This window comes from Bos indicus x Bos taurus, chromosome 6 (genome assembly GCF_003369695.1).
Source record: "Bos indicus x Bos taurus breed Angus x Brahman F1 hybrid chromosome 6, Bos_hybrid_MaternalHap_v2.0, whole genome shotgun sequence".
Taxonomy (NCBI): domain Eukaryota; kingdom Metazoa; phylum Chordata; class Mammalia; order Artiodactyla; family Bovidae; genus Bos; species Bos indicus x Bos taurus.
The window spans coordinates 95,490,050-95,513,926 of record NC_040081.1 but is presented as its reverse complement, the minus strand read 5'-3'; the positions used below and the strand labels follow the sequence as shown (position 1 = coordinate 95,513,926).

Sequence of the window (23,877 nt, the reverse complement as noted above, 5' to 3'; positions counted from 1 at the left end):
TATTAATTAGCAGTTCCTGTTTGATCACAGGAGAGCTATTTTAGTTGCACTGGCACAGAACACAATGAAATTCCATACATGGTTGCGCTCACTGACTCCTTGACGTTCCCAGAGCATTTATCTTATTCTCCTCTGGATTCCTCGTGCACATCATATTTTTAGGACACATTTCAAATCCTTTTTTGGGGGGGAAGGGGTGGAGTGTAAATTATGATGTTACAGAAACACATCATCTTTGGAAGGTTTAAGTGATGGTGTTTCATATCAGTCGCAGATTCGCTAATAAAAATAGATGTCTAATTTCTCACTAGAAAATTGACTTTTCCTGTTTTTGTCTGCAGTGAAGATGTCAGATCAGCTAACATTATCGCTGAGGAAAATGATGTCGCATGCCTGGTTATAGATCGAGAGTGAGTATACTGATGTTAGAGAATGCCGGCAATTGCCACCTTTGAAGACTCGGCCTTCTGTTACTCCAAGGGCCCATCTGTCTTCCCATTCATCACCATTTGGAAACGCTGGCCAATCCTCAGCTGCGAGGACATTCTATTAAAATTCATGGGAAGGAACCAGGCCTTCTGATCTGAATCTGTCTGTGGCAGCGGCAGATGCTGACGGGCTAAATATTTTGTGAGCAGAGTTTGTACATAAATATCAGCAATAGACTGATTTAAATTCTGCATCTTCCAGAGAAACAAGCTTGTTAGGACTCATGGATTTTTCCACACACCACACACTGAAGAGTTTCATAATTTATTTGTAAAATGCTCTAAGCAGTCAAAAATTTAACAAAACCTATCTCTCTCAAAATATGAAATGCTTATTAGCTAGATGTATTTCCAGAGAAGTTTTAACACTTGTAGTAATTTGGAAGAGATGTGTGTCAACATTCATCTCTAAGTGTCTGAGGTTATTTTTTAGAATATCTCAGTTTGTGTCCTTAACTCACTTCGAATCATATTTGAATCTGACTCCTTCAATCTGTCATTAATCAGTTGGATATTTGTTGATATAAATCTAGATATAAAAAAGGAAATTCAAGTATACCAGGGCTAGGCCACCTGTAGTCAAAGAAACAGGGCATACTGTTATGAAATGCTGATATGAAATAGGATAATGACGAGTGTCACAGGAGTATGTAAGTGATTGCTAATTAAATACACTATTTATTGAACATAGCATCATAGAGATTTAGAGCTGAAAAGAACTTTGGATTATTTTATAAAATCTTTTTATTATGAAAAGTTTCAAACATATTAAAAAATAAGATGATATTGTGTCATGCAAGTATAGCGATTATCATTTAAAACCTTACCTGTACTGCTTTGCCATCTCCTTCCTATCTTCTCCATACTATTTTCAAGCAAATCAGAAGCATAAAATTATCTCTTCTATGAATTTTAGTAGCATCTCTAAAAGCTAAGTGTTATTTGTAGTACATGACCACAATACTATAACATGCCTAAACAATTAACAATTTTTATTTAATTATATTTTAATTGAGGTATATTTGACATATAACATTATACTAGTTTCAGGGGTACAACATAATCATCCAATATATGTATATATTGCAAAATGATCACTACAGTAAGTCTAGTTAACATTCATCTTTACACATAGAATAACAATTCTTAGTATCACTTTGAGTTTCTTTAATCTTTCCCTTACAGATAAGGAAAGTGAGTTCAGGTCGGTTCAAGAACTGCCCCAACAGTGTCATCTGAAATGGAGCAAAGGCTCCTGCCCAGGTCTTCTAGTTCCTTTTAACAGTCTTTCCACCATGCCATTAGGTTCCCACAGCATGTGTTCAGAAAGAGAAGCAGTCACAGTACAGTGAAGTGGGAAAAGTTTTACTTTATTTTTTAAGTGTGAAATTGGGGCTTAAAATTCTAGGCCAAGAGGAAATGTAGAAGTCTTTCCAGGTGAAGTAAAACTTAAAAAATAAAAAGGCATGGGGTTAGAAAGTGCAGGTATGTTCAGATGAAGGTAATCTTTGCTGGCAGCTCTCAAATACATTGATATGGTATTGCATTGTTTTCTGTATGAGTTCCTTAAAAATACATGTGTGCACTAAAGAGCTATAGCTGTGTGTATGTGGTAAGATCTTATGAATTGCTCTGAAATGCTAGGATTAAAAATTCATTGTAGTCACTTAACCAAATGTTTGTGCAATATCTCATGTATTCATAATCCATATAAAGATTGAGTGGTTTTTATAGATTTTATAAATTATTTGGAAACATATACTTTTCAAATGCATAATTTACATATGCATAGTTGAGATTCTTATAACATACAAGGTACTGACCTGTTAGACACAGTGAGACATTAAAAGTTACATGAATTTATTCTGTGTGTGAGAGAAACTGGACATCAGGTATGACTGTTGACCTACATTCTGTATTTCCTGGGACAGTTCTGGTTATTCTAATATTTTGGCCGTCCCATTCACTCTGAAAAGCATTCATTTTGGATGATCAATTGTATGATCATTGTAGTTATCACTTATAAGGCTAGATTAGGATCCCATGATAATTTTCCCATAGTGCCCTCACACCATGGTTCACACTTGATGTGATGGCTTTGTTTAGCATCTGTCTTCCCACACTTCAGCTCCTTCATGAGAACAGAAGCATTTACTTTGTTCACTGCTGTTGCTGTGCCAGCATTTGACAGAGTCCTTGGCATACAGGAAATGATTCAGATGTTGTCTGAATAAAGGGCACCATCCTTGCAATGCAATGTAGTGGCTGAAAGCCTATGCCTCTTTATTTCTTCTTTTCTAATTCATCTCCTTTAAAAATACATATTTGAAAGTTACAACTGGAATGTTGTAGCTGTTTAAACTTGGCTTTAGTTTGCAGAGATTTTCTAGAGAACTCTGACACCAATGTCACTTGCAGTTAAAACATAAAATTTGTTTACAACAATCCTTCAGTTAGTTTCATAGCAAGGTAATGGTGACATATACAAGAAGTATTTACTTTTACTTGAAAATTTCAACCCTTGGAAATTTGAAATAATATTGTTTTGTTTCTCACTTCTCTAGTCAGCAAAGGACAGTTCCCAGAGCAGGGTAGAGAAGAGAGTAGATCTGAATGAGGAATGAAAAATATCCAGACTTCCATAGTGGTCCAATGATTTAGACTTCACTTTCCATTACTGGAGGTGTGGGTTTGATCCCTGGCTGGGGAACTAAAAGCCTATGTGCCTCATGGCCACAAATCCAAAACATAAAACAGAAACAGTATTGTAACAAATTCAGTAAAAATGTTAAAAATGGCTCCCGTCAAAAACTCTAAAAAAGAAAAATAGATATACTTAATAATGTAAGTATAGGTTGGTGATCAGTTAAATGTGGATAGAGGTCTTCAGGGCTAGGCAGTATGTGGCATCAGTACATTAATAAGGTTTATTAGTTTTAGGTAGCTTGAGGTAAATTTTCATTCCTTTCATTTTGTTAAGTCCAAGAGCTTAAGATTTACTGGGGTGCGTAAAGCATGGTTTTTAGAAGGATACTGGTTTTCGTGGGGAAGAGCACCACCCTGGCAATGATGAATCAAGGTAGATTGTGTGGAGTGCGGGATGCACTGGAAGAATAATCCAGAAGATAAATTTGTTAGGTGAGGAAGGAGACTATTTTTTTCTCATGGGCAGTTCCCTATGTAAGAATTCCCAGAGATGGGGAACTGGAGACAAGGTGATTAGATGGGACCAGTAACAAGCCTGTGATCCCTGAGGGGAGGGAAGTCAAGGGAAAGATGTTGGCTGAGCCTCGGAGAACCATTAAGGTAAAATATTTGGACTTAATCATTTAGGAATATAAAATAAGTAGTAGTATCTAGGGCCAAAGAAGAGGTAAATTTTATTTTTGATTTTAAAAATAAATAGATTAATTTGATTAAGCAAATTATAAAAATCTGTAATGCATGTAACCTGTTGATGTAGTAATCGAATCATGTAGCCTATTTCCTTTTCACTCTCTTTTTTAGAAAGTATTTTTTGAATGTTTATTAATTCATAAGCTCATGATATACTGTTTTTGTTTACAGTAACAAGTCAATCATTGTTTTGGGGTTTTTTTGTTTGTTTTTAACTTTTTATTTTGTATTAGAGTATAGCTTATTAACAATGTTTTGATAGTTTCAGATAGACAGCTAAGGGACTCAGCCATATATATATACATGTATCCATTCTCCCCCAAACTCACCTCCCAGTACATAAATCATGTAGCCTATTTCCTTTCCACAATCTTCTTAAAAACAAAGAACAATATTGGTAAATCTGAACCACAAGGCAGAAAATTACAGAAATGTCTCTTCTCACTGATAGCCTCTTTGCTTTCAGAAACTCATGGTATCAATTATGTAACTTCCAATAACTATTATATCTACATGTGATGGCAACCTGAATGTAAATAAGTTATTGAAAAATAGTTTGCAAAGTTTTCAGTAACCATACAAATAGGCTTTCATCAGCTGAAGAAGAATGGCAAGTTGCAGTGGTTAACCGTCAGCCCTGAGCTTTTTATTTTGTTTTATTCATTTCATTCATTTAGAACATTCAACCAAACAGTGGGGACTTTTGAAGAACTCCAGAAATATCTTGAAGGGTATGTGGCAAACCTGAACCGGGATGATGAAAAAAGACATGCGAAGTAAGTGGAGATGTTTTTCTAAGCTGGATGTGACTCTGGCAGTTGATGAAGAAGGGAACTGAAGGGTGTGATTGGTAACTTCTAGTGTGTTGTCACTAGAAAATTTGGGGGAGTTGTTTTAAATTATTCTTCCACAAAAAGGATACCAATTACCTCTAGTGTAGGTATTATTTTAGTCTATAAGTATTTTCTTATTTTTGGTGATGAGTAGTAATGTTTGGGAGAAATTTCCTGATAGGAGGCCTTGGCAAAGAGTTCTTTACATTGACTGGTGACTTGGTTCAAAAGGATACTAATTCAGAAAGGAAGTCTCTCTTGCTTATGGAAATCAAACAGGAATTCCAAGGAACAGCATAGCATTCAGCACCTGGCTTATTTCAGAATATAAGGGAGTGGGACTTCCCTGGCAGTCCAGTGGTTAAGACTTCATCTTCTGATGCAAGGGGTGTAGGTTCAATCCCTGGCCAGGGAGCTAGGATCCCATATGCCTTGCGGCTGGAAAACCAAAACATAAAACAGAAACAATATTCTAACAAATTCAACAAAGACTTTAAAAATGGTCCACATCAAAAAAATATTTTTAAAAAATTAAGAGAGCTATTTATTGCCCAAGTGGTTTTGTGTTGGGTTCTAAATGTAGTAATACTGACGAAAATAGTTTTTGGTTCATAGGGAAAAAAAATCTTTGTAGAATTAAAATTATTTGAAAATTCTTTGCTAAAACATTTTGCAGAATGAATACTTAAGCATGTATTCACCAGACAGTACCATTAAAGTTGAAGAGGCAAAAGTTCTGGAAGACTGATATTTGAGTTTAATTAGAGCATTCAGGCAGACTGCATATTTTTTTTTCTTGCAGGAAATATGTTTGCAGTTTTTGTGCCAAAGATCTTTTGTAGTAAGAATGGTTCATGAATATATAACCCAGAGCAGTAAACTTTAATTAAGAGGGGAAAATGAGTATTTCCAAATAACAATACTTAAGCGTAAAGTAAGAAATGTATTTTTCATGTTTCCCAAAGCAGTTATTCTGGTTCAGCCAGAGAAATCTTCGAAATCTAACAAAAATAGCAAAATACGGCAAAGATTCTCAGTGCAGTGTCATCGTGTAGGTGCAGCAAAGGAAATGGCTCTCTTTTCTGGTTTTCTTTTCTCTCATTGACTCTTTGTTTTTTAAACAGCTTTATTGAGATGTATCTCAAATACCACACAATTCACCTACTTTTACCACTCACTGACTCAGTCTGACATTTGTCTTTTTTATTGTGTGTGAGTGTATCTGTTTTATATTTGTATTTTCTGTTGATTCTCTCCCCAGATGTAACTGAATCTGATTCTATAAAAGTTGAGATAAACTCTATGGCAACTATGGGCAGTAATTACTGGCAGAAATAAGACTGATGTAAGGGTGGGATTTATGTGTGCTGTGACCCCTGCTTTGCCTAAGGGAGCGTATGTAAAGTTTCGCTTTTCTCATACAGGAGATCCATGTCTAGCTGGAAGCTGTCCAAAGCACTCTCTTTGGAGATGATTCAACTGAAGGAGAAAGTGGCCAGATTTTCCTCATCATCCCCCTTCCAGAACCTTGAGATTATCGCAACACTGGGCGTTGGTGGGTTCGGAAGAGTTGAGCTTGTAAGGGGTTTACGTTTCAAGCATCTGAGAGAAGCCTTTTGACTTTTGTTTTGTTTTGTATTCCAGTGTATCTTGGAGGAATATATGCATTGTTATTGCTATCCAAACGTTACTTTGGACTATAATTGAGAGTACAGTTTTCACTCTATTTTATAATAGTGGGTGTGTGCTACTAAATAACTTGTAATAATATAGCTGCTATTTCAGCTGCTATGCCACATCCTTTTGTGACTTTTTTTCTTGAGGGCAGCTATTGCAGAATGTACCAAGTAACTTTCCCCAGAGGCTATAAAACATAAAATGTGTATTTCTTAGCAGTAACACTTATGTATACTTATACTCATGATGCATTAACTCTATATAAAGCAAACAAAAATGTGTCCAGTGAAAGGGTCACAGAGATGAAATCTTTAATACCGTAGTTTCATTTCTTAAATAATTCCTCTGCCATGTCTGTATTTGGCTTTCATGTTCCTATTTTTGGGTTGCTCAAAATTTTCTATCCAAATTAAAAAAAAAAAGAAGTTGAATGCAAGGAGGTGTTTGAAGAGCAGCCTTCTGTAGTGCTGATCAAGACAGCTGGGAATTTATAGTCTGATTTCAGCTGCGTCTTCCGTATCACACCCTTCTGAGCTTTATAATTGGCTTCTAAAGAGTAGCAGAGCCGTGCAGTCAGATGCTCTGAGGAAACTACGGAACGGTGACCTGTGACTTTACTGGGTAGAGATAATGCTGAACCCTTGGTGACTTCTGAGCCCTTCCTTGCCCAGCAGATCTGTAACCATTCACTGTCCATTAACCTTGGGAACTATGATGACACCTCCATCTGCTGGGTGGCCTGGGTGTGAGCCGATCTGAAATGCTACCAGGAGACTCCGAGTAGTACACTCTACACCAAGTCAATACTTCATCTCTTTTGGTCAAAGAGGGGCAGAAATGATTTCTTAATAGGCCAGAGAGTTTGTAGTGTTTCTTATGCCATATGGAGGGATAAGAGAGCCATGTGCTGTATTTTTCATCAAAATCATGGCAAATGATTGAATTAACAATGCTGAGGTTTGTTTTGATATGGTTAGATAATAATAATTGAAACAATAATCCCACCATTGATTTGAAAGTCTGGGCATCAACTAGTGGCAAACTCTGAGTGAAATTGAGGGAGCAACCAACTCTGCACAATTTCATTATTTGTTGAAGATAGTCTGCTTATGGAATTTTAAGCCTATCTGAATAAATACCTATTGAATTTTAAAAATTTCCTTTTAAAGGAAAATCCTATTTGTCCATCTGAAGCATGGTCTCCAATAGAACTTTCTGCACTGATGGTAGTGTTTGTATCCACGTGTCCAATAGCGTAGCTGCTGGCTAGACGTGACTAGAGAGCTTTTGAAATGTGGACAGTGCAAATGAAGGAACTGAATTTTTAATTTTAATCAATTTAAAATTAAATAGCTTTTTGTGACTAGTGGCTAGCAGATTGGATCATACAGATATGAATCGTGGATTAAATAGGTTTTATTTGAAACTCAAAAAAAGTGACTATTACAAAAGAGCAGTTTTTGGCAATTCTGGACCAAGCTTTTCATGTCATATACTCAGAACCAAAGAGATTTCTATACACTCAAACTTCCAACTAGAATATTTTTCTTGTTTCAATACAAACATTCTAGAACCATGTTCCAACTATGTGAATTCTTTTGGAAATTACAATGAAAAGGAAGTGTGTACACCTGGATAAAATTCAGCTTCTAGAGGGATAAAGTGGTGAAAAGCTTCCATGCTATTTAGCTGTGAAAGGATTTGAACTCCTGCTGGTTCACATGTTTTACATAGATATTGCAGATCTTTCCTAGTAAGTTCATTTTGAGGGCTCGTTCTCTTCTCCTCTAGGTTAAGGTGAAAAATGAGAACGTTGCTTTTGCTATGAAGTGTATAAGGAAGAAGCACATCGTTGACACGAAGCAGCAGGAGCATGTCTACTCAGAAAAGAAGATCCTGGAAGAGCTATGCTCACCCTTCATTGTGAAGTAAGTGAGCGTTTCGCTCCCAGAATTTTAGCATCTTAGGTTCTTCTTTGGAGTGCTTCTATGCAAGCGGACAGAGGAGGAAGAGGAGGCCCTTCTCTGAATTCTCCAGCCTAGTCACAGCGACAATACATAAAATATTGGAAGTCTGAGAACTGAAATCAGAATCCAGATTTTTTTATTCTTGAGTAAACCCCAGGAAAGTGTGTGTGGGTGTGTATGTGTGTGAATATAAAATTATTGTTTTAATAAATTGAATTACTTATTTAATTCAGACCTAATGCAGAATTGGGAAGCAAGGATTCATGTAGAACCCCTCAGGGGACGTGCTGAGTTGAATTTCTGCAAAAAGTGGCATTTGGACACATTTAGGCTGCCGGGAGCCGGTCCCTGCAGTTGTCAGCTGCTTAGTGGTGCCTGACTCTTTGCGAACCCATGGACTGTAGCCAGCCAAGCTCATCTGTCCATGGAATTCTCTAGGCAAGAATATTGGAGTGGGTTCCCATTCGCTTCTCCAGGGGATCTTCCCGACCCAGGGATCAAACCTGGGATTCCTGCATTGAAGGCAGATTCTTTACCATCTGAGCCAACGGGGAAGCCTGGTCCTTGCAATGCCAGATGCCAGAAGAAACACTTCCCTACAGTTCCTGTTCTTTCTGTAGCTATGACCAGAGTTTAGAACAGAAACATATTCTAAGCCATGGCTCTCTTGTGAATTCATGGGTTAGTGGTGTAAGCCAGTTAAGGCACATATTTTCACACCTATTTTCATGCCCCTAGAGTGTAGTTTTAGAGATTTCTAGGTGAGGTAAAATGCCACTGTAATGAGGAGAATTTATGCTTTTTGATCAAATGCCTTGAGAGAGTCTTCCTGCCTATCCATATTCTCAGACCCATATTTTTTCAAGATAAAAAAAAGTCTGAACCCAGGCAATACTGGCAATAAAGTCATCCAATTATTTTTATATAAACTATGTGTCCCTCCCCTCTTTTAATCAATAATTCATTAAAAACTATCATGAACAGCTTCAGGGCATGGATTAAATTTTATTCATTTTTTCATTTCCTGCCCTTTGCAAAGTAGCTGGCATAGAGTAGGGCAATACTCATATTAAGAATAAATGTTAATGACAACATTTATTATTGAGAAAGTAACATGTGCCAGGCAGTCTTCTAAGCAAAATATTAATATATATATCTTATATATATATATTTAAAGTGTATATTATATTATTATTATATTTATATTGAAGGTAAACGTGAATGTTGCTCAGTCATGTCCGACTCTGTGATTCCATGGACTGTAGCCAGCCAGGCTTCTCTGTCCATGGAGTTCTTCAAGCAAAAATACTGGAGTGGGTAGCCATTCCCTTCTCCAGGGGTTTTTTCCAACCCAGGGATTGAACCCAGGTCTCCTGCATTGCTGGCAGATTCTTTACCAGTTGAACTATCAAGGAAGGCCATATTTACATTATATTATATAATTTATATGTATCTTGTAATTTATTTATATTGTTTATATAAAATAAATAATATAATTACATATAATCAATATGTAATCAAATGAATATACATTTGTTATGATCCTCAAAATAAAACAGATAAATGTTATGATTTTCCTTGTTTGACAAGAGCAGTGAGAAAGCTGATGTCACTTAGCTAACGAATAGCCAGTCAGGGACTCAAGCCTAGGCAGCTTGGATCCAGAGCCCATACCGAAACACTGCCTAGATTACTTCTGCTGTCTGTACATGGTACGGCTGTCCTGCTGTCTGCGTTAGCCTGGTGCTAGGGAGACATGGGCATCTCTTGAGTAAGACCCAGAAACTGCTTTCCCCCAGCATTGTAATATGGTGCCCTGCCCACATCCCACATCTGGATTGAGACTGCCATTCCTCCAGCTTCTGTGAGTCTTGCCAGCTGGGGACTCTGACTAATTCTCTCTCCAGCCATTGCACCGAGGTAAAGAGACCCACCTGGCCCCATACTCTTTCTCCAGGCACATTCTGCATCGAGTGATGGTTCAGGTCCTTGAAGCTGAGGCTTTTGTAAAATTACAGGCCAGCTCTCCCTCTGCCCAAGTCTGCTTCCTTCCTCCCCATGGGTGTTGGTCCCAAGAGCATTTCCCACTAAACTGACTGCTTACAAATTTCTGTCTTAGGGTCTGTTTCGTAGTACCAACTAGAAGACATAAAACACAGGCATGAGTAACTGTTATGCAAAGTGAAAGTGAAAGTCGCTCAGTCGTGTCTGACTCTTTGCAACCCTATGGACTGCATATTCCATGTAATTCTTCAGGCCAGAATACTGGAGTGGGTAGCCTTTGCCTTCTCCAGGGAATCTTTCCAACCCAGAAATCGAAGCCAGGTCTCCTGCATTGCAGGCGGATTCTTTACCAACTGAGCCACAAGGGAAGCCCAAGAATACTGGAGTGGGTAGCCTATCCCTTCTCCAGTGAATCTTCCTGACCCAGGAATTGAACCAGGGTCTCCTGCATTGCAGGCTGATTCTTTACCAACTGAGCCATCAGGGAAGCCCTGATATGCAAGGCAGATCTTAAAGGAGACCATGCAGAGATCTCAGGATCTGGGGAGGAAGGGAAGGCTGTATTTAGTAGGGGGGTTAATGCGCTACCTAATCAGGAAGGTGGCCCCAGAGCTTGATCTTGAGGGGTGGATAACACTTTTATTACCATGGAACTGAGATTAAGAAAGTCTGTGGGTAGCGTGAAGGGGAGTCCAAGTAAAGGGATCAGCAGATGAAAAACCAGGGGAACAGGAAGGATCAGAGTGTTCAGTGAGCATCCAGTGTCTTTGTCAGATGTTTGGAAGGAGATGAGGACCATCCTTCAAAAAGTTATTGATGATGCTTTTAAGCAAACTTGAAGACGTTTTAGAACGGGATTTCTAATAATAATCGTGTTTTTCTTTTATTTTCACAGATTATATCGCACCTTCAAGGACAATAAGTATGTATACATGCTTCTGGAGGCCTGCTTAGGTGGGGAGCTGTGGAGTATATTAAGAGACAGGTAATGAAAAAGAATTATATGCAATAACTTTTGTCTGTTCCTGCCTGGCCTAAAGGATGCTGTATTCATGACTATTTAAAGAAACATGAAGAAAGTCACTAAGAAATGAGTCTAAGGGACTTCCTTGCCTCTCCAGTGGTTAAGACTTTGCCTTCTAATGCAGGAGGCACAGGTTCAATCCCTGGTTGTGAAACTAAGATCCCAGATGCCTCATGGCCAAAAAAACCAAAGTGTGAAACAGCAATATTGTAACAGATTCAATAACGACTTTAAAAAAAACATGGTCCATATAAAGAATCTTAAAAAATGTCTTAAAAAAGAGAAATGAATTTAAGAACAAATTGATAAACAAGTCGTAATAGTGATATTTTATGAGCTAACATTGTAATCATGTAATAGGCCCCCTGTACCAGTAGTCTCTGTCATTCTCGTATTAGAGATAAAAGAAACCCAGGCTTAGCGTGTCAACCATCCATATCACATGATTAATATGAGGCAGAGTATAAATCCAGATGTTACTGACTCTGAATCTTGAGAAGGGAGATGACGAAAGGGGTGGAGAGTGGTGAAGTTGGGGCTGAAAAGCAGAGTGACATGTCTGCAAAGACTCAGCTTCACAAAAGGAATGATTTCCAAACAATCAAAATCATAGGTGTTCACTGAGCTCCACCTCCATACAAGGCTTCCGAGTTGACGGTATGGGGGTTTTCTAAACAATGTACACTTTTCTAACCCAAAACCATGTAACGTTTTTCTCCAGTGAGTTTGGGTTATATTTTGGGAGATAATGTAATATATAATTTTAAAACATTCCATTATTTAATGTGGAAAATAAATATGATGAAGAAGTTGGCAACATAAGTAAATGTCCAGTAAGTGTTGTGGGCACTGAGCTCAGAATAGAGGAAAGAGAGAAAAATGTGATAGCCGTGAAAGGCCTTGAGCTAAACTCTAAGGACAAAATTTGGAAAGACAGTAAGGAAGAGAACTGATTTAAGAATCAGGAAAGTTGGAGTAGGATTAGGTCTTTTACTTGCTGAGTGAGAGCAGAGTTTGAATAGAAAACGGCAACAGAAGAGGTAGCTTTGCCTTAGGTTGTGGCGGTTAATGCCAGGTCAGACATTTAGGCAGCATTCCCTGGGCCAGTGGTTCTCAACCCTGGCTTCACCTCACAATCTCACGGGAGCTTTAACAAAGTAAAAATGCTGTGCCCTGGTGCCAGACTTTTATTTGGTTCATCTGCAGTAGGGCCGGAAAATGATTTTTAGCTGCCTTTCAGGCAATTCTAATGTGCATTCACGGTTGAAAATCACATACCTACCTAATAACAGACTTTTGAGCATCCAAGCAGAGATTTATCTGTTGTACTAGGAACATACTGATGGATGGATCAGGATGAGGTAAGCCTGGATGTGTTGAGGAGACTTGCATGATACCTACAGAAGCATCTGCATCTCCCATCATTGCTTTAACAGGCAAATCTTTTTAGAATATCTATTTAGTGGTGGTAGTTCTTAGTACCCGTTAGGCACTTTGCCATGTCCATAAAACAGCCTCGTTAAGTCAGTAGTAAACCCATTTTAAGACAGGTGTCTGAGGGTCAGAACAGCCAAACAACTGGCCTGAGGATTCAGTAAGGGGAAGAAGCAGGACTCGAAGCTGGTTTCTCTCATTCCAAAGCCACAGCTTTCTACTATGTGCGGTACTTAGTCGCTTCAGTCATGTCCGACTCTTTGCAACCCCATGGACTGTAGCCCGCCAGGCTCCTCTGTCCATGGGGATTCTCCAGGCAAGAATATGGAGTGGTTTTCCATGACCTCCTCCAGGGGATCTTCCCAACCCAGGGATCGAACCCATGTCTCCCACATTGCAGGCAGATTCTTTACCATCTGAGCCACAAAGGAAGCCAAAATGTAATAGCTTTCTATTATACCATGCAGCAAATCACCATCAAATTTTAATAATTTAGCGTGTAAACCTACACACAGTGCTGGCACAGGGCAACTCTGGTATCATCAAGGTGCACCAAAGAGGAAAGAGTTATGACCCTGTTTCTACATGGGTTATATTACAAAGTATACAAACAGGAAATGGAAATGAGCACTGGACTCATTTTAGTCAAGCAATCAAGTGCAGTAGTCTGGTTCAACCTCTCCCTTGAAATAGTTGCATTTTCTCCAGAGTTTTCCATAGTTGTCTTTAAAAAGTCTTGTTTTCTTATCCTTTCCATTTTGTATGTTTGGATGTGATTACCAGAAACAATTGTTTGAATGTAGACATTTTAATTTTAGTAAATTTTAGTAAAGTGGTTCTTGTTGGCATCAAACATTCACCTAAATTTCTTTATGATCTGATTCATTGATGCTATGAAGTACTTTTTAGTGCTAATGCCTTATAAAGCATTTATATTGCATAAATATATAATATTATAATTGACACCTAGAATCTGCAACCAGGATGTCTAGAGTTTTAAGAAGGAAAATGGTTTCGTTGCAGAGGCAGCTTTGATGAACCCACCTCCAAGTTCTGTGTTGCCTGTGTGACAGAAGCATTCGATTACCTGCATCGACTAGGTATTATCTACAGAGACCTGAAACCAGAAAACTTAATTCTAGATGCTGAGGGCTATCTTAAATTGGTAAGACAAATTCTTATCCTGTGAGATATTTCTAAACATAAAGTTGTGCTGTAGTTGCAATTCTTTTTTTTTAAAAACTTTTATTTTAAATTAAAAAAATGTTTATGTTTAATTGGTGGGTAATTGTTTACAATGTTTTGTTGGTTTCTGCCATACAACACTGTGAATCAGTCATAAGTATACATATATTCCCTCCCTCTAGAGTCACTCTCTCACTCCATCCCCCGCACCCCCAGCTGTTCCCACTCCTCTAAGTTGACACAGAGCATCAAGCTGAACTACCTGGGTTATACAGCAACTTCCCACTAGCTCTGTTTGGCACATGGTAATATGTATGTTTCAAATGCTAGTTTCTCAGTTTGTCCCACTCTTTTCTTCCCCCGCTGTGTCCACCAGTTGGTTCTCTATTCCTGCATTGCAAATAGGTACCTCAGTACCATTTTTACAAAGCAATTATCTTTTAATTTTGGTTCACTTGTTATTTTTACTTTTCGAGATATGGCCTTTTAAATCAGCATATTTAACACAGGGAATGATGTTACAAGCACTTTCTAGCCTAAGAACTGAATGTTTCAACCTGCCCCCCGACTAGGATCCAGATAATAGAATTGCTTTAAAATTGGATTTTGTTAGCATTATTAATGTTAGCATAAAATGTTACCATTTTAATGTTTTGTTAGCGTTCTTAATTTTTTATTGGAATATAGTTGATTTACAAAGTTGTATTAATTTCTGCTGTGAGTCAGTTATACACACACATATATCTACTCTTTTTAGATTCCGTTCCCGTATAAGTCATTACAGGGTATTGAATAAAGTTCCCTGTGCTATTCAGTAGGTTCTTATTAGTTACCTATTCCACATATAGTAGTTGGTATGGGCTTCCCTGGTGGCTCAGACAGTAAAGAATCTGCCTGCAATGTAGGAGACCTGAGTTTGATCCCTGGGTCAGGAAGATCCCCTGGAGAAGGGAATGGCTACCCACTCCAGTATTCTTTCCTGGAGAATTCCATGGGCAAACATGACTGAGCAACTAAAGCGTTCACCTTTTTTTTTTTTCATCTGTCAATCCCAGTCTCCCGTTTTATCCCTCCCCTGCCTCCTGCCATGGTAATCATGTTTTCTACATCTTTGACTAAGCTTCTGTTTTGTAAATATGTTTATTTGTACTGTTTCTTTAGAGTCAACATACAAGCAATATAATGTGATACTTGTCTTTCTCTGACTTACTTCACTCAGCACGACAATCAGTAGGTCCTTCCATATCACGGCCAATGGCATCGTTTTGTTCTTTTATATGGCTAAGTTATATTCCACTGTGTATATGTACCACACCTTCTTTATTCATTCCTCTGTTGATGGCCATTTAGGTTGCTTCCTTGTCCTGAATACTGTCAATACTGCTGCAATGAACATTGGGGTACATGTATCTTTTTGAATTATGGTTTTCTTCAGATATATGCCCAGGATTGGGATTGTTTGATCATATAGTAAGTCTGTCTTAGTTTTTTAAGGAATCTTCATACTGTTCTCCATAGTGGCTGTACCAATATGCACTCCCACAGATTGTGTAAGAGGGTTCCCTTTTCTCCACACCCTCTCCAGCATTTATTGTTTGTAGATTTTTTGACGATGACCATTCTGACCAGTGTGAGATGATACTTCATTATAGTGTGATTTGCATTTCTCTAATGATTAGTGGTGTTGCGCATCTTTTCATGTGCTTCTTGGCCATCTGTATGTCATTAGCATTTTTATAGAATGATTTTAAATAGGTTTTAATAGATTTCTGTTACATAGAGGGATTGGCTGTGAAGAATAAGAAAAGAAGATAGTATGGCTTCTGTCTCAAGATAGCTACTGTCTGAAGAAGGAGAAAAGATGCACATATGAATGTTGGTAGTTTAAAAAAATATTTTTTAAAATGATTCTAAGGTCAAGCAGGGTTGAGAATCAGAACACAAGGTCTGATTCTATAGGTCCCTTAGGTATAGAGACTTTCCTTGTCATGCATCTTTGTAATGGATACAATGCCTAACGTGAAGCCCTTTGCATGTCACAAGACAGAAAAAAATGCTACCATTCATGTAAACTGCATTAGATACAAAATTATAAGAGAACTGCATGCTCAGTCGCTTAGTCATGTCTGGCTCTTTGCAACCCCAGGAACTGTAGCCCACCAGGTTCTTCTGTCTATGGGAATTTTTGGGGCAAGAATACTGGAGTGGGTAGTCATTTCCTCTTCCAGATAAGAGAACTGGGTGGTCATAATTGAGGAGAAACCAGGCATTTTGGACCTCAGGAGGGAACCCCATTAGGAAGGGGAACCCAGGCTGATTTTAACTGTGTCCATCTTGTCAGGAGCTCAAGGACATTAAACCATGCCTGAACTTAACATTTACAAAGATATTAAAAGGTTCTCATATCAGAACATTAATAATAGCTAACACTTAATGTATAAAGCTACTGTGCTGAACATTTTGCAGTTAATATGTTTAACAACTGATAAGATAGGTTTTATCATCCATATGTTATAGTGTGCAGTTTAGCCTTAGGAATTAAATTTATTATGTGTAGTTGCTAAGTGATTTCTCTCCATAGGAAAGGAGTAAAGTAAGTTCTTTCCTCTGAAATCTGGCTGACTTCCAAGAAATGTTTTGATCCATTCAAGCTTTACTTTATCTATGAAATACAGCTTTGAGAACTGGTGAGGTACTAACTCAAGGCTTTGATCACTTGTCTTCTTCACAATTCCTTCATTGGCTATGCCTCTTACAACTCTTTAGAGAAGCCTTTTGGAATATTCTAGAAGTAAAATAATCATAGGGATGCAGATATCCATTAAATTCATTCTTTTTTAATACCTGTTTTTAAGAAATCGGGCATCATATTCTGCCTTTGTAGGTATAGAGGTCTGTAAGCATCTCTTCTGTAGCCATTGTAATCCATCCAGCTAACTCATTTGCTAACCAGCCAAATGAAGAGTAATAACTAAAGCTTTTAGAGATTAAGAAGTGTTCAATATTTCCATTTCTACCTATATATCAAGCTAGATATAATATACTGATTTTCTCTTACTACAAAAAGTCTCAAGTACTGGAAGAAACATGAAAAGCAGTATTATATGCGTGGCTGAGTTTATAAGACAACATTTGGATTCCCCTGAGGCTGAGAACCAAGCTTGGGCTGTAGTGAAGGGTGGAACTCAAACACTGACTCTCCTGTCTTGCGGTCACCCAGCGATCCTAGGTGGCCTAGAGAGGTTTTATTTTAGTTGCTGTACCCTCCGGGAACAGGAGACCAAGTTTTAGACCTGGGCAATGTGGGAAGTTGAATCAGAGAACATTGTCCAGAGCCAGGAATCATACAGATTGTGCTCTCAGAGAAACAGGAAAAGGAGGCAGGGGGAATCAAATTTCTAAAGGCAGAAAGACATGCTTTTCTCATTATTGGTCTCTTGGTAGAGGAACCAAAGAGTCTGCTCTAAGAATACTTGGCCATAGGCCGGCTTTCCTGGAGTTTTGGGTGCCCAGTCTTTCAGGATGGAAATGCCCAAGCAAAAATTTAAATGAAAAGGGAGCCATGTTGGTAGCATGACCAAGTTTCCAGGAACAAAGTGTATTTTCTCTGGAAGAATGTTCTCTCAATTCAAGTTACAGAGAATTCCCAGAGATGAACTTCCAGGGAATATAAACTCATGCCAATAAAATAAAATAAAAATATGTGTGAGGCAATAAAGTGCCAGGAGCATTATTTGGCAGGAATGTAAGAGTCTCATAAATTGGAGTAATCAGATACAGAATGTAAAACAAATGTGTCTAAGTCTTTTAAAAGTAAGAGAGGAACTAACAAATGAGTAAGGAACAGAACCTATCAAAAAAGACGTAACCTGTTTAGAAAAAAACATCACAAATAAAACTTCTATTAAGAAATTCAGAATATCATAATTGAAATTAAATATTAAATGGGATTTTCATTAATGGTGGAAAAGCTTGCATTGGACTAATCTTGCTGAGGTTAATTATGATACATATATAAAAGTGTATGAAAACATTAGAGAGCAACAAGAAATAGACATTCAAACTTTGAAAAAAAAGAACAGCACTGGGTGAAATCCACATTAATACAGCTATTCATTTCTAAGCACTCGTTGGTGTATAAGATATGGAGGATAAACCTTTAGTTAACATTGTATCTAACAGTGAAATATTGAATATTTTCTATTTAGATTGTGAACAAAACAGGATTATTTTCTTTCACCAGTTTTTTCAGCATTATAACAGAGATCTTAGCAAAATAAATGAAACACAAAAAAGAAGTGAAAGGCCAAAAATTAGAAAGGAAGAGGCTGCCTGTCTTTATTTGAAGACAACACAATTGTTTATGTAGAAAAGCATGAAGAATCTACCAACAAATTCTGGAAAGGAAAAATAAATTAAGCAGAATTACAGGTACAAAGTCAATATACAAATAAAAATTTATTACATAATTTTTACGTGCTAGCAGTAAATATTCAAGAATGAAATTAAAATGCCATTTGTAATATCAAAAATTATAAAATAACTATGAATAAATTTAATGTGTAATACCCCTACATTGAAAAATACAAAATTTTGTTGACAGAAAACTAACTAATGGTAAAATATACTATGTTTATAAATTGTGTAACTCCATAGTTGATAAGCTGTTCAGTCTCCTACAATTGATGTACATATTTAAGGCCATTGCAATAAAAGGTGGAACAGCTGTTTTTAGAAACAGAGATATTTATTCTAAAATTTACAAAGAAATGCAGTTTAGGAAAGTCAATAACCACTTTGAAAAAAGAAGAAGAAAAAAGGAATTTATAATAACTGATGATATTATAAAGCTCACTATAAAGCTGTAGTAATCAAGGCAGTATGATAAATGGCTTAATCTAACAGAATAAAGTCCAGAAATAAACATATATAGTTAAATGATTTTAGGAAAAGGATGAAAGGCTAGTTTTCTCAGCAAGTATTGCAGAAACAATTGGATACACATGGCAACAGAAAAGGAACATGACTTGCACTTTACATTATATAAAAAAATTAAATCAAGCTGGATCATGGACCCATAAAGCATCCAGAAGTATATGTGAACATAAGATGATATATTTACAACATGGGATAGAGACTTCTTAGAACACAAATAGTAGTAAGGATAAAAAGTTCAGGTTACTACAACAAAAATACCATAGAGTAAGTGGCTTAAACAACAATTTATTTAGTTCTGGAGGCTGTGAAGTTCAAGGTCAAGGTGTTGGCTGATCTGATGTGTGGTCAAGGCCAACTTCCTGGCTTACAGACAACTGTCCTCTGTCTTCTTCGTATGGAGGAGAGGGAGAGAGAGAGAGAGAGTGCTCTCTTCTGTCTCTTCTTATAGAGCTACTAATTTCTTCATGAAGGTTTCACCTCACGACTTAATTAGCTCCCAAGGGCTTTACCCTCAGATACTATCACACTGAGGATTAGGGTTTCAACATACAAATTTGGGGGGAGGGTCACAATCATTTAGTCCTTAATAATTAAGCTTCATCAAAATTGTTTTAAGTTTTTGAGAATGTTTTATTCTCAAAATCAAAATACATTGTAAAGAAAATGAACAGTCATGCCACAAGCTGGTAGAAAATACTTGCAATGTATCATTACATGACAAAGGACATGTATCCAGAAATATATAAAAAACTCAATAATAAAAGACAATCCAATTGGTAAAAAATGATCAAAGATCTTGAAAAATTACAAGGGAAGACATAAGAATGGTCAATAAGTAATATCAGTCAGATCAGATCAGATCAGTCACTCAGTCGTGTCCGACTCTTTGCGACCCCATGAATCACACACCAGGCACACCAGGCCTCCCTGTCCATCACCAACTCCCGGAGTTCACTCAGACTCACGTCCATTGAGTCAGTGATGCCATCTAGCCACCTCATACTCTGTTATCCCCTTCTTCTCTTGCCCCCAATCCCTCCCAGCATCAGAGTCTTTTCCAATGAGTCAACTCTTCGCATGAGGTGGCCAAAGTACTGGAGTTTCAGCTTTAGCATCATTCCTTCCAAAGAAATCCCAGGGCTGATTTCCTTCAAAGCAAATTAAAACCATAAGGATGTGCCATTTCACACCCACTAGAATGACTATAATTTTAAAGGTTGACAATACCAAGTGTTGGTGAGGAAATTTTCCTAAATTTCTAGTAGGAAAACAAAATTAGAAAACTTTTTGAAGAATAGTTTGTCAGTTTCTCATTGAGTCAAACACACCTATTCTATGACAAGAAATTCTATTCCTTGGAAGAAATTTCACTCCTTGGTATTTATCCAAAAAAATTGAAATAATGTTTCAAAAATTTTGGACAAGAATCTTCATAACAGCTTTTTCCTGAAAGTCCCAAATCAGAAAGAGCCAAAATAATCATCACCAATTGAAGGTATAAATGTATAGTAGTGCATTCATTAACCGAACTCTTCTCAATAGTATAAAGCAATGAATTAGTATGGACTTCCCTTGTGGCTCAGCTGGTAAAGAATCCACCTGTAATGCAGGAGACCTGGGTTCGATCCCTGGGTTGGAAAGATCCCCTGGAGAAGGGAAAGGCTACCCACTCCATATTCTGGCCTGGAGAATTCCATGGACTGCATAGTCCATGAGGTTGCAAAGAGTTGGACACGACTGAGTGACTTTCACTTTCAACTTTTCAACAATAAATTAGTATAGGTAATAACATGAATGAATTTTAAAAAGCATGTTGAGCAAAAGGAAGACAGATACAGAAGACTAGCCTCTAGTAGCCTGTTTATGATTACATTTATTGAAGTTGTAGATTAGATGGTAGAAATTAATACAATGGTAGCCTCTGGGAGGATCATTTGACTGCAGAAGGGCAGGAGGGAACTTTCTGAGATAATGGGAATGTCTGTCTCTTGACCATATGGTGGTTGTGGTTACAAGACTATAATCTGCATCAAAGTTCAATGAATTATACTCCCCAAATCTGTGCATTTTATTGCTTATAAATTATACATCAATTTGAAAAATGGAAAGGTTAAATAGTAGATGATTCACAAGTAAAGAGAAAAATCAGTGAATTGAAAGATAAAATTTCAGAATAAAGCATAAAGGCTCAAAAAAGATTGAAAATAAGAGAAATGAAGAGACGTGGAGAATAAAGCGAGAAGTTCTTAAAATGTTCAGTTGGAGTCCAAGGTAAAAATATAGAGAATGAGATAAAAATACTTAAAGAAATAATGGCTGAGAATTTTCCAGAAAACATTTCCGAATAAAAAAGGCCATTCAGGTAAAGGAAGTCCAAAAAATCCCAACTGAGACAGATTGTATTTATTGTAGATTCTGCTTTTGCATAACAGATCTTTCCAAAATTTAATGACTTACAACAGCAAGAATCCTGGTTGAACTCTCACGGTTTCTGCGGTTCAGGAGTTTGGGAGTGGTTCAACTGGATGGTTCTGACTTAGGGTCTCTCAGGAAGTTTCTGTCAAGTGTTGGCTGGGGCCACAGTCACCTGGAGGCTTGACTCAGGCTAGAGGATCTGCATTCAAGGTGACTCACTCCTCTGGCTGGCAAACTAGTGTTGGCTGTTAGTTGGGGACCTTAGTTCTTTTCCATATGAATCTTTCTCTTTCTGGATCGAACGTCCTCAAGGCATGGTGGCTGGCTCTCCCCAGGGTGAGTCATTTGAGAGACCTAGGAATAGCTACACTGCCTTCCAAGATTCAGAGTCACACTGGCACTTCCCTATGTCTTCCATTGGCCACGTGGGGCCAGCCTGATCCACTGTGAGAGAGGTCACCTCTGAATACCAGGAGAAGGGGATCATTGAGGCTATCTTGGATGTTGGCTATTATAATATGGTGCAGAACCAAAGCTAAGAGAAAGTTTTAAAAGCTATCAAAGAGAAATAACAGTTTGTACATAAAGGAGTAAAAATTATACTTTCAGTTGATGTCTCAACAGCAGCCATAGCAACCAGGATGCAATGGAATAATATCTTAAAATTGTGAGAGAAAATAACCAACAAACTTGACTTACAAATCCAGAGAAATTATCTTTCAAGAGGGGTGAAATAAAGGCATTTTTCAACAAAGATAAAGAGTTAACCACCAACATCCAAAGCATGTGCTTGAGGGAAACGGAAAATCCCTGATGAAAGGTCTGAGATGTAGTAGGGAGTGGTGACTGTAGAAAAATGTAAACGTGTGGCTAGATTTTTCCAAATTATGCTATAATGTAATAATTATCACTGCTGCTGCCACTGCTAAGTCGCCTCAGTCGTATCCAACTCTGTGCGACCCCATAGACAGCAGCCCACTAGGCTCCTCCGTCTCTGGGATTCTCCAGGCAAGAATACTGGAGTGGGTTGCCATCTCATGAGAAAATGCTAAATAACTGAAAAACAGCAGCGTGTAAGCTGAGAGTAGGTGTAATTGGAATCAAAGTGGAAGAAGATGTCAGTCATTTTAAAAGAAGGCAACAAAGGAGAACAGGAAGCCTAGAAAAAAAAAAAAAGCAAAGAGAAAACACAATCTGAAAGGAGAAAGAAATCTAATGTATGTAAATAGACTTCACTGTTTAGATAAAAACCAAACACTGCCAAATAGATTCCAAAAATAAAAATCAGCTACATGAGGTTTACAAGAGACAGACCAGAACATGAGGGTGCAGACAGGTTGAAATGAAAAGGATAGAAAATAATATGTCTGGGAAATATTCAACAAATCGAAAAGCAGGTTTCATTATGTTGGTATCAGGGAAGAAGTATTTCTAGAGATAGAGAGGGTTACCATATGATGATAAAGGGTTCATTTTACCATGATGATGTAAAAATCCTGATCTTTCAATTATCTATGAAAATGCTTCAAAAGTAAGAAGCTGAATGACAGAACTCGTAAGGAGAAATGAACAACTGTAGGAAAATATGACTACCTCTCACAGAAATTGAAAGAACATTCAGACTGAAAATCACTAAAACTTTAGAAGATGTGTACAACACGGTTGATCAAGTTGATATAATTGATTTGTAGAATATTGTTGCCAATATTTACAGGATGCCATTTACCGCATTTGATCATATACTGGATCATCAAGCAAGTTTCAGCAAATTTAAAAAAAAATAGAAATTGGGCTGGCAGTCTAGCAGGGCTTCTTCTGCTAGAAGGTCCTGAGGGGGTCGCAGTAGAGATGAGGGCAGTGCAGCCTAGTGGTGTAGTGCCCAGCATGTCAGGAATGCACATCTGGGTGGACACTGGGCAGCCCAGACTCAGACATTAATGAACTTGAGGATGAAAGACTCCGTAAAGGATGACCTTGGCCTTATTCTTCAAATTTTAATAAGTGGCATTTTCATCTCCCTTTATCATTTCTTAGCAATATCAGTGAGAGGTCAGATATCTAAGGACTATAGTAAGAAAGGCTTCCCCTCACCCCCAGCAAAGACTAACCAGCTAAAGCCTGGAGAAAAGACTTAAGTAGGAAGAAGGTCTGGATTTTCAAAGTGTCTCCTTAGAAACTACAGAGGCTTGCTCTTTGGTTTTAATTACAGAGAATGTGTTTGTATGAGGGATGAAGACTTAACTCTACTCTTCTTCCCTGATTCATGATTGAGAATGCCACACTGGTTCAGTCCCACAAGGAGCCCATGTGGTCCAAGCTGTCTCCATCGGGAAAAATACTAGGTTGGAGATTAAGGATTAGCAGATACTACTAATGGACCAAGGAGATTCTCACATCACTAACACTTATCTGCCCATCCAATATTTTCCTAAATTTTTCTTTCAAGGCCGAAGGAGAGCTTTTGAAGGCAGTCGTGATCAAGTCCTCCTTCTGGTTATCATGAATGAATCAGAGTT

The 23,877-nt window shown here is 37.7% G+C and overlaps 1 protein-coding gene across 2 annotated transcripts in view; it reads left to right on the top strand.

Annotated features, from left to right (window-relative positions):
• PRKG2 (protein kinase cGMP-dependent 2) overlaps window positions 1–23,877 on the top strand; it is a 125,808-nt gene that overhangs the window by 63,804 nt on the left and 38,127 nt on the right. Inside the window, exons 9-14 of one of the 2 annotated variants that reach the window (XM_027544868.1) lie at window positions 342–410; window positions 4,562–4,660; window positions 6,142–6,295; window positions 8,186–8,322; window positions 11,261–11,350; window positions 13,847–13,988. In XM_027544868.1, coding sequence (XP_027400669.1) covers window positions 342–410; window positions 4,562–4,660; window positions 6,142–6,295; window positions 8,186–8,322; window positions 11,261–11,350; window positions 13,847–13,988 — 691 coding nt within the window. Of the gene's footprint in view, window positions 1–341; window positions 411–4,561; window positions 4,661–6,141; window positions 6,296–8,185; window positions 8,323–11,260; window positions 11,351–13,846; window positions 13,989–23,877 lie in introns of those variants that run through there. The other variant, XM_027544869.1, reaches the window with a different exon arrangement.